Source organism: Oratosquilla oratoria, chromosome 12 (assembly GCF_046742065.1).
Source record: "Oratosquilla oratoria isolate Oo_2021 chromosome 12, ASM4674206v1, whole genome shotgun sequence".
Classification (NCBI taxonomy): Eukaryota; Metazoa; Arthropoda; class Malacostraca; order Stomatopoda; family Squillidae; genus Oratosquilla; species Oratosquilla oratoria.
Window position 1 is genome coordinate 13,010,482 of NC_134788.1, and position 13,219 is coordinate 13,023,700.

General features: G+C 39.6%; 1 protein-coding gene across 1 annotated transcript; it reads right to left on the reverse strand.

Moving 5' to 3' along the window:
* Positions 1–374: 374 nt before the first annotated feature.
* LOC143030201 (uncharacterized) lies at positions 375–1,001 on the reverse strand. The gene has a single exon (XM_076193361.1). The coding sequence runs from the start codon at positions 999–1,001 to the stop codon at positions 375–377; it is 627 nt and encodes a 208-aa protein (XP_076049476.1).
* Positions 1,002–13,219: the final 12,218 nt, after the last annotated feature.

The window sequence follows — 13,219 nt, forward strand, 5'->3', positions numbered from 1 at the left end:
GGTTCATTTGAAAACAGATTGGCTGAAAGTGCATAACGATCTCATGCAGTGATGCCAAATTCAGTGTTGCCAACCATTTGATTGAAATTTATCCCACGTAACACACATAACATAACATACCGTAGGCAAACTGTAGGCAATGGAAAAAATTGAACCTTATCTTTATTTTTGAATTTTGCATGCAAAACATATAAGATACAGCTATTGTTTTCCTTGGGACAAATTCTTTGTTGACCAGTGTTATGACATAGGTTATTAGCTTACATGTTTTCAAATAACGTACTACAAAAATAGGTTTCTATCATAACACATTCGAAAAAAAATCTCATGTCAGCAGCGCAGTTTTATTAGATAGACGTCGTATGATATCCATTTCATTTTGAATGCTGTTCGAATGCTTGCTGGAGTTCGACAAGTGGCCGTCCTTTTGTTTCAGGAAGCCACCTCCAAATGACAAAAGCCCCGAGGAGATTGGTCGTTACAGGAATAAGGAAGACAAACCGCAGAGAAATGGCATTTGTCAGCCATGGGGTGATGAAGGTAAAGGTTCCATACATTATGCAACCTGTTATGATGCAAAGCGAACAGCCGACCGACTGGACGGCCGACGGAATAACCTCCCCAAGCAGGATAGAGGGCACTAAATTGATCCCTCCGGATGAAAATATGAAACATATTAACGAGACCACAAAGAAAAATTTGGGAATGATAGTGAATGTCAGGGAAACGAAAGTTGAGACCAAGGATAAAACACTCAGAATCGAGGAGCCGATGTAGAGGGGTCGTCTCCCGCAGAGGTCGGTGACAAATGATCCAATGATCACGGCGGCTATTCGAACAACCCCCAATACTATGGTGCACAGGCGCGGGTCGAGGGTCATTCCCGCCTGAGTGAAGAGCAAGGTGGAATAGGGCGTAACGATGCTATTGCCGTTGGACCCATAGCATGCGTAGCTGAACGCCATCAACATAACAGGCTTGTAGTTGCTTGAGTGTCTCATTTGGCGCATCTGAAATGTAGACGCTATCGTTACTCATGAATGCTGTTTTGACTCAAGTTTCAAGCTAGTGTCTTAGGGAACAGGTAGGGTAAGGCATAAATGTAAACGAGTTGCAACGTCCTCACAACACTTCATTCAGGACAGATAAAAGTAATTTAAGAGACATGTGTCGTCATATGTGTTGCACACATTCATGTCGACGTCTTCGGCCCACTGGGGGAGTGGTCGGAAGGCCATCGTTACCTCTTCACCGCCATTGATAGATTGACCCGCTGGTTGGAGGTCATATCCATGAAGGATAGTACCGCCTCATCCTGCACTACAGCATTTCTCAGTGGATGGATAGCCAGATTTGGCCTCCCGGAGCGCGTCACCTCCGACCGAGGAACTTGCTTCACGTCGCGGCTGTGGTAGTCAGTCGCTGAACTTCTGGGTACTACAGTCCACAATACTACCTCCTACAACTCTGCAGCCACTGGCATAGTCGAATGAACCCACCACTCACTCAAAACATCTCTTATGGCACATTGCAACAACGGATATTTGCTACCCCAACTACCAAGCATACTCCTTGGCCTTTGGACAGCAATCAAGAACGACCTCAACGTGTCTCCAGCAGAGATGGTCCTCGGCCAAACTCTCGTCGTACATACAGAGTTCTTCCCTCAACAGGATTCTCTCGAGAGACTGCAGCAGCTGCGACGCACTGTCGGTAAAATTGCCTCATCCGTGCCGACACATCACTAGGAGGTCAAGGTATACCTCCCAAAACACCTCCACACTTCGACGCACGTCTTCCTGAGGACGGACACTTACTCCACCACTCACCCGTCCCTACACTAGCCCATATCTTGTCCTTGAACGTAAAGACAAGACCTTCTGCATCTCCATCTCCGGCAAGCCAGAATGGGTTTCCATCGACCACCTAAAACCGGCACACCTCGACACTCCGCCCACCAAATTCTCACGTTCAGGACGCCCCCTTAAGCCAAGGCAAATTTAAGAGGGGAGTATTGTACAGCCACGACAAGTCACGTGGCAGTGAACGTGACTGATGTCCATGACCTGACGCTTCTCTGCCAGCGCGAACCTGCTTGACCCGACCTAACCCAGTGCAATTACCTAATTACGCACCACGGGTAACTTGCCCACGCAGTATATATATCGGCTTCCGCCGCATGTAAAATCAGTTCACTCGTACCTTACAATAAAGGAGACGAACTCACCGAAACCTCTTTCACTTCACCAATAGTAGCATCGCTACAGGGTCACCAATTCTGACAGACGTAAAGATGGGAACCCAATGTGGAAAAGGTAAACAGAGAGAGAGAGAAAGAATCAGTGGGAGGAAAATGCCGGAGAGTGTGAATTCCTTGACAGGATGTTCGATATAATGCCACGGAGGATTAAAGACAAAGACTGTTTACAATTTCAAATAATACAAATGGAATTGAAAAAATAAAAAATTGGAAAAAAGCATAAATAAACTGACTGTCAAGAAGAAACTAGTTGTTTAAGATGTTAAACAGGCAACGGGAGACTGAGGGAATCTGAAAGAGTAAAATTGATCTCAGGAAGTTAGCAGGTCAAGTCAGTGAAAGATGAAACAAACAAATGGATCAATAAAATAGCAACAGTAAAGTGTTGAGAAAAAGGGCTGACTGTATTAAAAGAAATTATATTGGATAAAGAATTGTCATGATTTGAGGGAAAGGAAAAGAACATATTACACCAAGAATAGAAAGGGATAACAATTATTGCAAAATTACGAAAATGTAGCAGTAGTTATAAAAACTGATAAACAATAAGAGGTTGAAAGTGTTTTGATTAGGCCAGGTTAGGTTTAATACAACAATCCACTTCAAATAATAGAATGTAAAACTAAACAAAGATAAGTTCAAGAATGGGAACAATGAAAATAAAAGTGGTTGCGAATATTCGTGGGAAGATATACTGTATCATATAGCAAAGAATAACATTGTGACCCAGTGGGGTAAAGCAGTGACGAGATTTAGGGAAGACGTCACTCCGTTAAAACTAGATTTACTGCTAACTAGTGAATCAGATTTTATTAGATTTCTTAAATGAGTTTATCATATAGAAGAAAGTGGTCATGTAGTACTCGAATTTAAAATAATAAAAGGTAATATGGAATAAAAAAATTATATCTATTGGAGGGAAATCAGAGACACGTACAGTGCAGGAGATATTAGAAATATTCCTGAGCTTTATAGTACCGATGTATATGTGTCAAGATTAAGTGGAAGAAAGGGAGAGAAAGAGAGAGAAGGAGAGAGAGAGAGAGATAGAGAGAGAGAGAGAGAGAGAGAGAGGAGAGAGAGAGAGAGATACAGAGAGGAAAATTTTTTTATAAGGTGTGGAATATATATATATATATATATATATATATATATATATATATATGTAATATATGTATATATATATGTATATATATACATATATGTATATACATATATATATATATATATATATATATATATATGTGTGTGTGTGTGTGTGTGTGTGTGTGTGTGTGTGTGTGTGTGTGTGTGTGTGTGTGTGTGTGTGTGTGTGTGTGTGTGTGTGTGTGTGTGTGTGTGTGTGTATTCATAGTGTAAATGGGCAGGAGGTTTTCCCTCAAGCATACTTCATTAAAATGAATGGCAAGCTTGTTATGACAGAGCTTCTTGTTGTATTTTTCTCTCTTTCTTAAAGTAATCTTGCCTTCTGTAGGCAGTAACCTTAATAAATCTCCGTATGTCATTCTGTGGAATAACATACATAATTTATAAAAAAAAAAAAAAAAAAAGGCGTTTTCACACCTCTTGGTGCTTCCTCATTGGCAGGTACGAATAGGGCTGGGCTGGTGTGTTTGGGTATATATGGGACAGGCTGTGGGATTTTGTCTAGTCGTCGGTGTGATATTTTGTCTGGTTGGCGTCGCCGGAGCTCCGTGTCATCCTGTAGGTTGGAGGGTGGCGTATATCTGTGTTTTTTGTCTCGTTTTCATTGGGGAATGATCTTCTCACAATTGGTAGGATTTTTAAGTCCTCGAGTTGGGTATTCATTCCCGGGGATAGATCATTATTATAAAAAGCCTCTAACATTGGTAAACGTCGTTGGTCTTTCTTGTAATCTATAATCTCCGTATTCTGGGTTAGGTCTCCTATTCTTAACTTTGCTTGATGGACTTCGCTATGATGATTTTTAGATGCTCCTGAGTTTAGGTGGTCATGCCGATATAGGTAGTAGGATGGGTCCTTACCCCGTATGTGCCATCATCCTACTGTGTCAGGTCCCCTACTGACTTCTTGGATATCCTGACCAACCACAACTCTAGAGGTGTAATTGCTTTGTTAGACGCAGAAAGCCTCTACACGAAAATTTTGGTAGATCGTACGATACAATATATAATCAATAGAGTCTACCACAACGACAGTTACCCCAAATGCGACATCCCAGAAGAAGTGACGAAGAAACTATTAGAAATTTGCACTAAAGAATCCCCATTAATTTGCCCGAGAGGTATCAAATACTGCCAGATAGATGAAGTTGCAATGGGATCTCCTTTAGGAGTCCTTTTTGTTAACTTCTTCATGGGTAGTATCGAAGAAGAGGTCTTCGGTGAAGTACAGAAACCGCAAATATACTGTCGATACATAGACGATATTTTCGTAAAAGCGGAAAATAACGAGCAAATCGTAGCACTACAACAGAGACTCATAGAAGCCTCAGGTCTTAACTTTACCATCGAAAACAGTGAAAATGGATCTCTCCCTTTCTCTGATGTCCTCGTGAAACAGGGGGAAGGATTTTTTTATACTTCAGTTTACACCAAAACTAGTAACTCCGGACATTGCCTTAACGGACTGAGTGAATGCCCACAAAAGTACAAGATCTCAACAACTAGTGCATATGTACAAAGATCCCTTAGCCATTGTAGTAGCTGGAAAAATGTGCACCTAGAGCTAGAAAGAGCCTCATAAGTCCTAATTAACAACGGTTTTAGCATTAGAGACATTGAAAAAGTGACCAAGAAAATAATGGGAAATTGGTACGAGGAAATCAAATCAGCAAATGCATCAGTCAATCCATCGCAGAACGTTATAAATATATACTACAAATCCTTCTTCTCCACTACTTACAAGGAGGATGAGAGGGTGATACAACAAATCATAAAGAGAAACATCAAGCCCAATGAATCAAGCTCCAAAATTAGTTTCATTATTTACTATAAAAAAAAAACTCGAACCTATTCCTAAGGAACAACACCAGTCAGATCGTCGATGAACTTCAAAAATCTCATGTCGTATATAGGTACACATGCAAACATGGGAACTGTGTGACCCATCCTACTACCTATATCGGCATGACCACCATGAGGCTCTTGCACCTAAAAATCATCATAGCGAAGTCCATCAAGCAAAGCTAAGAAGAGAAGACCTAACCCAGAATACGGAGATTATAGATCACAGCAAAGACCCACGACGTTTACCCATATTAGAGGCTTTGTACATTAAGGATCTATCCCTGGGAATGAATACCCAACTCGAGGACTTAAAAATCCTACCAATTGTGCGAAGATCATTCCCCAATGAAAACGAGACAAAAAACACAGATACACGCCACCCTCCAACCTACAGGATGACACGGAGCTCCGGCGACGCCAACCAGACAAAGTCCCACATCGACGACCAGACAAAATATCACACCGACGACTAGACAAAATCCCACAGCCTGTCCCATATATACCCACACACACTAGCCCAGCCCTTAGATACGTACCTGCCACTAAGGAAGCACCAACAAGTGTGAAAACGTGTTTTTTTCATATAAATTATATATGTTATTCCACAGCATGAAATACGGAGATTTATTAAGGTTACTGCCTACAGAAGGCAAGATTACTCTAAGAAAGAGAGAAAAATACAACAAGAAGCTCTGTCATAACAAGCTTGCCATTCATTTTAATTATATATATATATATATATATATATATATATATATACACATATATAAATATATATATGTATATATATACATATGTATATATATACATATATATCTATATATATATATATATATATATATATAAATATATATATATATGCATGTATATACATAAATATATGGCTGACAAGGGATACGGAGGAAAAGAAAGAGAATAACTCAATAAAAGAAAAATACAAAATAGCTAAAAGTGATTATGCAAGAATCTGAGGAGTGAAAGAAATATTCAAAAATGTATAATTCATTATAGTAAAGACAAACCTAAATTCCTTTGTCAACAGTAATTTCAAACACAGGGAAGGGATCGCCAATCTAAAACATAGGCTTGAAGATGTAAGATTGCAAATAGAAATGATGAATTAAAGATTACAATTGGGATTGGTAATGTATTGTGTCTTTGAAGAAAGGAAACGGGTTACTTGAAATGAAACGTAAAGACACAAATTAGGAGCACATATTGTATACAAACTACTGAATACCATAGACAAAAAAGCAGGGCTTGGAGTTATCGTCAACTGAATACCTAAGGAATATAGAGGTAAAATGATTGTGAGCGATCAGATCTATGTTCACTGGAAATAAGGAAAGTGCTCTACAATAGAAAAGGAGCAATGTGGTACCAACTTAGAAGGAAGGAAACAAGGAGGGATCTCTGAATTATAAAAAACCTCCACTGACTAAAATGATAGTTCATTTGTGCGAGGAAATTGTGAAAGATAGGTGGATGAAATATCTAAGAGGTGAACATATTGGCATTCAGAGTTTTAGCATTCAATGTATTAAAAGAAAGAGACGATTGGGTGAAGTCTATATAATCGGAGAAAGCTATTGGGAAAGTAAAAGAATCAATAATTAGATATGAATAATAATCATAATAGAAATAATGATAAACTAATCACACACGCACACACACGAACGCATACACGCACGACTGTCTGTGAATTCATATAGTATATGCTCAAGGACAAACATATTCTTTCTCGTATGATGCTAATATACGTACCTCAGGTACGAATAAGATGGAAAGCAAAAGGAGTAAAAATGGCGCAGCACAGAGAGATGTCGTGAGGTGCCAGGGCAGGAAAATGTTGGCCACGTTGATCTCCAGAGAGGCCAGGCTCGAGAACAACCTCGGAAGACTTGCAGCGATCCCTCGGATCTTGGGAGACACCAGCTCGCTCACCAGAGGTTGCGACACCGTCACAATGAAGGCATAGGCAGCGCCGGAAATGGCTCGTCCTATGAAGAGTGCTGTTATAGACGGGGTGAGTCCCATCATTAACCAGGAGATAATGGCCAACACGAGACCTAGCATCGTGGATCCCTTGAGTCCAAGTAAGTTGATGAAGATCCCAGAGAGTAAGATGAAAGGGATGCTCGAAAGGGTGGATAGGGAGGCTGTAAAAGAATATCTTCGCTTAGCTTATCGTTTAACTTTGAAATATATAGATGAATTAATTATTCTAGCATATTTGGCTTCACTTATACCAATAGATAAGAGTGTAGAAGTACGAAGGGATTTATCTAATCTTTATCCCAGTTTAGGTTTAGAACTAATACATAGAAATTGCTTCTTGCCTTCCAAGCCAGCATGACTTTTTAGACATTCATATATTTTCACTGGATCTGACTCATCACATTAAAAGGTGACTCACATGTACTTGTAAGAAATATGTTAGGGGTACCAGTTTGTGAAGTCTCCAAATCTTCATCACTTCCACAGGCCAGGAAATACAACAGAAAACCCTTCAGAGAGAATTTCCTATTTGCAGATTGTTCAGCACCGTCAGTACATACACATGACCACGACATAATTGGGGTGAAGGACCTCTGACTACAGCACGAGAAGGTGGTTAGGTTCCTCTGTAATTCCAGTGCCATAATTCACTGACACTGAGCTAACCACCAATGACAAGCTTCCCTATAAAGTATCCAAACTCCGACTTGGTGTTCTCTATTAATTCTCCACAGTCATAGAACAATAATGTTGGAAGTTAAGTGAAATCAAAGTTAAAGATATCTTTGAGGGTTAAATCTAGTCAACACACGTCACATCAGAATTATTAGTAAAATCTTCTTATGTATGCACAGGAGTATTTTTCTTCAAGGCTATGCCAATCTTAATGATGGACAATACATGCCTCTCACACATACTCGTTTTTTTTCATCCACTAAGATTCATTGACACCAGATAATTCTTAACAACATTTGTTGTAAACACAACTTTAAGGAATATCTATAACTTCTTCACCTGGATGCTCGTTGCATTTGAAAGGGACATGTCATATTTCCTTCCAAATACCGTGACATCTGTGGAATATTTAGTTCATCTCGTTTCATCACAGATGGACGTGTCTGTTCTTGTTCAAACACTTCACTTGGGTGAGTCCTATCTGATTCTTCTTCAAGGATTTGGCAGGCTTCACCCGAGTACATAAGAACATAAGAACATAAGAATGAAAAAGACTGCAAGACACCATAAGGCCTACACATTGTAGCTCCATATCCATCACCAACTGTCATCCCCATCCATAAAAATGTCTAACCATTTCTTAAAAAAAAAAAAAAAAAAAAAAAATGATAGTTTCAGCGCTCACTGCATGGTTACTAAGTTGACCACACTATTAGTAAACAAATTCTTGCCTATTTCCTTCTTAAATCTAAATTTGTCCAGTTTAAATCCATTACTGCGAGTCCTGTCCTGTTGTTTTATTATGATGACCTTGTTTGCATCACCCTTGTTTAAGCCTTTGATCCAACTGAACACCTCTGTTAGATCACCCCGCACTCTGCGTCTTTCCAAAGAGTGTAAGTTAAGGTGCCTAAGCCTCTTCTCGTAAGGCAAATTTCTGAGTCCATGTATCATTTTGGTCATTCTTCTCTGTACTGATTCTAGTGAATTGATGTCCATTCTATAGGACGGAGACCAAAACTGTACCGCATAGTCAAGGATGGGTCTAACTATCGCTAGATAGAGTTTGATAATTACCTCTGCACTTCTATTCGTTACCGTCCTAGCAATGAAACCTAATGCTCTGTTAGCTTTACTCCTGGTTCTAATGCACTGTTTCCTGGTTTTAAGGTCTGGACTCACTAGAACTCCCAAGTCTCTCTCGCACTCAGTTTTCTCTAAAAACGTGTTATCTAAGCTGTATCTATTTTTGGGGTTGTGTACCCCTACGTTTAACACGCTACACCTAGAGATATTAAAGGTCATTTGCCATTTCACCGACAATGTAAACAATTTGTTAACATCATCCTGCAGAATCTCTGCGTCGTCTCCTGACCTAATCAGGTGTCCTATTTTAGTGTCATCCGCGAACTTACTGACCTCACTATTTATCCTATCGTCTAAGTCGTTTATGTACATAATGAACAACAAGGGACCCAAAACCGAGCCCTGGGGGACCCCGCTAGTAACATTGCCCAACCTGGATTTTACTTCATTTATGGTAACCCGCTGTTTTCTGTTACTAATCCAATCTCTAATTCATTCTAACACTTTTCCTCCTATGCCATGGGCTTTGAATTTATTTAGTAGTCTCTGGTGTGGCACCTTGTCGAACGCTTTACTAAAGTCAAGGTAAATCACATCGTATTTATAATTGTTATCTAACGGCTTATATACTTTAGTGTAAAAGGATAGAAGATTAGTCATACATGACTTACCCTTGGAGAAACCATGCTGTGTATCACAAATTGAATTATGTCTTTCGATGTGTTCTCTGAGTCTATTTACTATTATTGATTCAAACGTTTTACCTATAACTGATGTCAAACTGATTGGCCTGTAGCTAGTGTGACTCGCATTCTGAGGGAGGCCGTGTCGAAGCTCTGCAGGTTTGATTATAAATGCACATGTTCACGAGCATGTATCTATACATATGCATAAGTACGTATGTGTTGGCATGGTGTATAATACATACATTGTATTGTGTATTAAGTATATTTATATGTATTAAGTATTGTGTATTAAGTATATTTATATTGTATTATATTCTGTGTATTTTGTATATATATTCTAATTGACGTATTTATTATTTTTATCAAATGCCGCAAGGCTTGGCGTGAGTAATCTGGCAACCCTGCATGGGAACACTGTTGCCACTTTGTGGGATTTTCCCACAGATCTGTGGGACAAATGATCTGACGTGGGACTGTTTGTGGGGAGACCAATTTTGTTCTTAATTTGTGGAATTTTTTGTGGGAATCCATACAGTTTGTGGGAAATTCTATGGAATCAACAATTAGTCAGACAAATAACTAAGATTCTCCATAAATAAGAGAATTTGAAAAAGTATTGTTGGAATACATAACTAGGTTGTGTTGAATCAGTCAGTTTTAAATACTGGAACTAATTCTGTGGTACATAATATGGGTAAGCTGGGAATGGGGTGGATCATAGTTTGGTCCGTTTCATAACTCACGCGTCCTGGACGCGTCCATCTGACTCCATCACTCGTTTAGTCGGCACTCGGAAGGGATTGGGTAGGGGGGAGGAGGACTACTTCTTAACAATGAAGACACAGCCCAAGCGAAAACGTTTTCTCTTCCCTCCCCGCGATAGGTCGAAAGCGTCATACGTTCAAGTACGGTCGACCCTCCCCGCGATAGGTCGAAAACGTCATACGTTCAAGTACGGTCGACCCTCCCCGGGATATGTCGAAGGCGTCATACGTTCAAGCACGGTCTGGCCAGTAGAAACTCTCGACTTCTTTGTCAACAGGCTCAAGTTGGAATCTTGGAACGTTTTGGAAGTCTCGCCAGAGGCTTACTTCACTCTACAGTTTCAGTTATACAGTAAGCTCTGTTGCTCAGCAGCTGTTATGCAAGACGGCCGGTGCTTGTAGGACCTACTTTATTTGCTAGTGATAGCCAAGATGACTGACAAAAGTACAAGGAAATACAGTCAGAGGTACCGTCCATCATGGGAAAATGATCAACGTTTTAAAGGTGAAGACATACATTTCGAATCTGTTAAGTTACCTTGTTAAAAATAGATGAAGAGCATATACAAATAGATACATGTATGCTTTCCTTATATCCATTAATTGATTACCGCTGGATAATTTTACTTTACCAAGGTGTGGTGTACGCTAGGCTAGATCTACGTTTTCTCAGTGCTTATGTAGTCGTAATATGAATTACCGCAGGATGAAATGGTATAACTATTGTATGTTTATCAGAGAACTTTGACCTCTTGGTTTTAGGTTGGCTGCAGTCAGTCCCAGGTGATGCAAGCAAAGCACGATGCAAAGTTTACGGAAATTCCTTTTAAGCGCACATGAAATCCGTGATTGGTCACTCTCTTAGCAAGAAACACGTGGATAACACTAAATCCTCTACAAGCAAGAGCCAGAGGTCCATCAAAGATGCTATGCGTCCCATAGAGAGAGATCCAGTCAAAATTGCTGAGCTTAGAATAGCAGTTGGGTGAACTTTTGCCTAGGTTGGATATGAAATCACGCACATTACAAGATTTCAGAATGCATCATACTAAATGTGCACGTCTTCAGAAATATGTCATTGCTCCATCTTTTGCTGTTAAATTAAGAAATGAAATTGGAGACTAATTTTTTAGCTTGGTGGTTGATGAGAGTACCAACGAAGCAAATATATCTTGCCTTGCCCTTTGCATTCGTTTTTACAGTACAAGTAAAAAGTCTGTAGTGGACACTTTCTATCGTCTACTACCAATAGAAAATGCTACAGCTGATAATCTCTGTCAAACTGTTAAAAGATGCTTGGCTGGGGACGGCCTAGATGTGAAAAAAAAAAAAATGATAGGCCTAGGGACTGATGGAGCCAGTTCGATGATCGGTCGAACTCATTCACTCTCAACACTTTTAAGAGTTGATAATCCTGTTTAGGTGTGTGTGCCACTCCCTTCACCTTGCTGCCAGTAAGGCTTCTGAATGCCTTCCTATAATTGTTGATTTTGTAGTTAGAGAAACTCATAATTGGTTTTCTACTAGTCCTACGAGGACTAATGAGTATCAGGCTATATACAGAGTGTTAGAAAACAGTGTACCTAAGAAGGTGCCGGGACTGGTAGGCACACGCTGGTTGGCAAGGTTGCAAGCAGTTAGTATAATTATCGATCAGTGGGAGGCTCTAAAGCTTCATTTTGACCTGAGTGCTTCCAAAGAACGTTGTTACACAGCGAAAACCCTGTCTGATGCATACAGAGATGACCAGAATAAATTGTATTTGTTGTTTGTCAGAAAAACTCTGAAAGAAATAGTTAGTGTTAATAAGATTTTCCAGTCACAAACAGCAGATGTCACAAAAGTAACACAGGATCTCATTGCAATGTATCGTATTCTAATGAACATTGTAGTAAATGGAAAGCACTTGTCAAAATGTTCTGATGAAAACCTACCCAAACTTAAATTTCTGGATCATGTTGTGCCATGTGAGGCAATGAACTTTGGATATGAGTTCACCACATGTGCATCTGCTTGTTCTTTAACTGTAGCTCAAGTTCACTATATCAAAGAGCGGTGTAAAGAGTTTGTGGTTGAACTCATAAAACAAGTTCAGATGCGCTTACCTGATAATGTTGAGATATTTATGATGTTGAAAAATTTCCATACTTCCATTGCCACATCACAGATTAAAGACCCTGTTGCTCTGATTGGTGCTAGGTATCGGTCTACCTTTGAGGATCTAGATGGTCTTGAAAATGAATGGAGTTCAATGTGTCTTCAGCAGTGGCCTAAAAGTTGCTTGGGTAATGTAGTAAGTTTTTGGACTGAGGTAAATGAAAGGGAAAATTCTGCAGGACAAAAAATGTTCCCAAACATTTCAGGCCTCGTACTGGCATTATTGTCCCTTCCATTTTCAAATGCCTCAATAGAAAGAAATTTCTCTCAAATGAATGTTGTTCACTCGAAACTGAGAAATCGTCTAAAGGTTAGGTCGGTAGAGGTATTGTTGCAGATAAGGTATGGGTTGGTTCATTATTATCAGTCATGTGTAAACTTTCAGCCCACTGAGGACATAAGAAATTTTGGTGCTAAAGGTTCTAGAGAGGAGGAGGAGGAGAATGTCATTAATCTTGATTTAATGCAGTAAGAAACTGAGACTGTAGGTAACTATAAATCTAATTATTGTCATTATGATGTTTGTATTGCAAAGTTTTGGTTGGCCTACTGTAGCTGCAGGCTGTCTACAGAACAGTCATAATGGAAAGACCTAGTTTTTAA

Bases quoted from the DNA above. Each gene is read 5' to 3' on its own strand.
- LOC143030201 (XM_076193361.1), bottom strand. From the start codon at position 1,001: ATGAGACACTCAAGCAACTACAAGCCTGTTATGTTGATGGCGTTCAGC.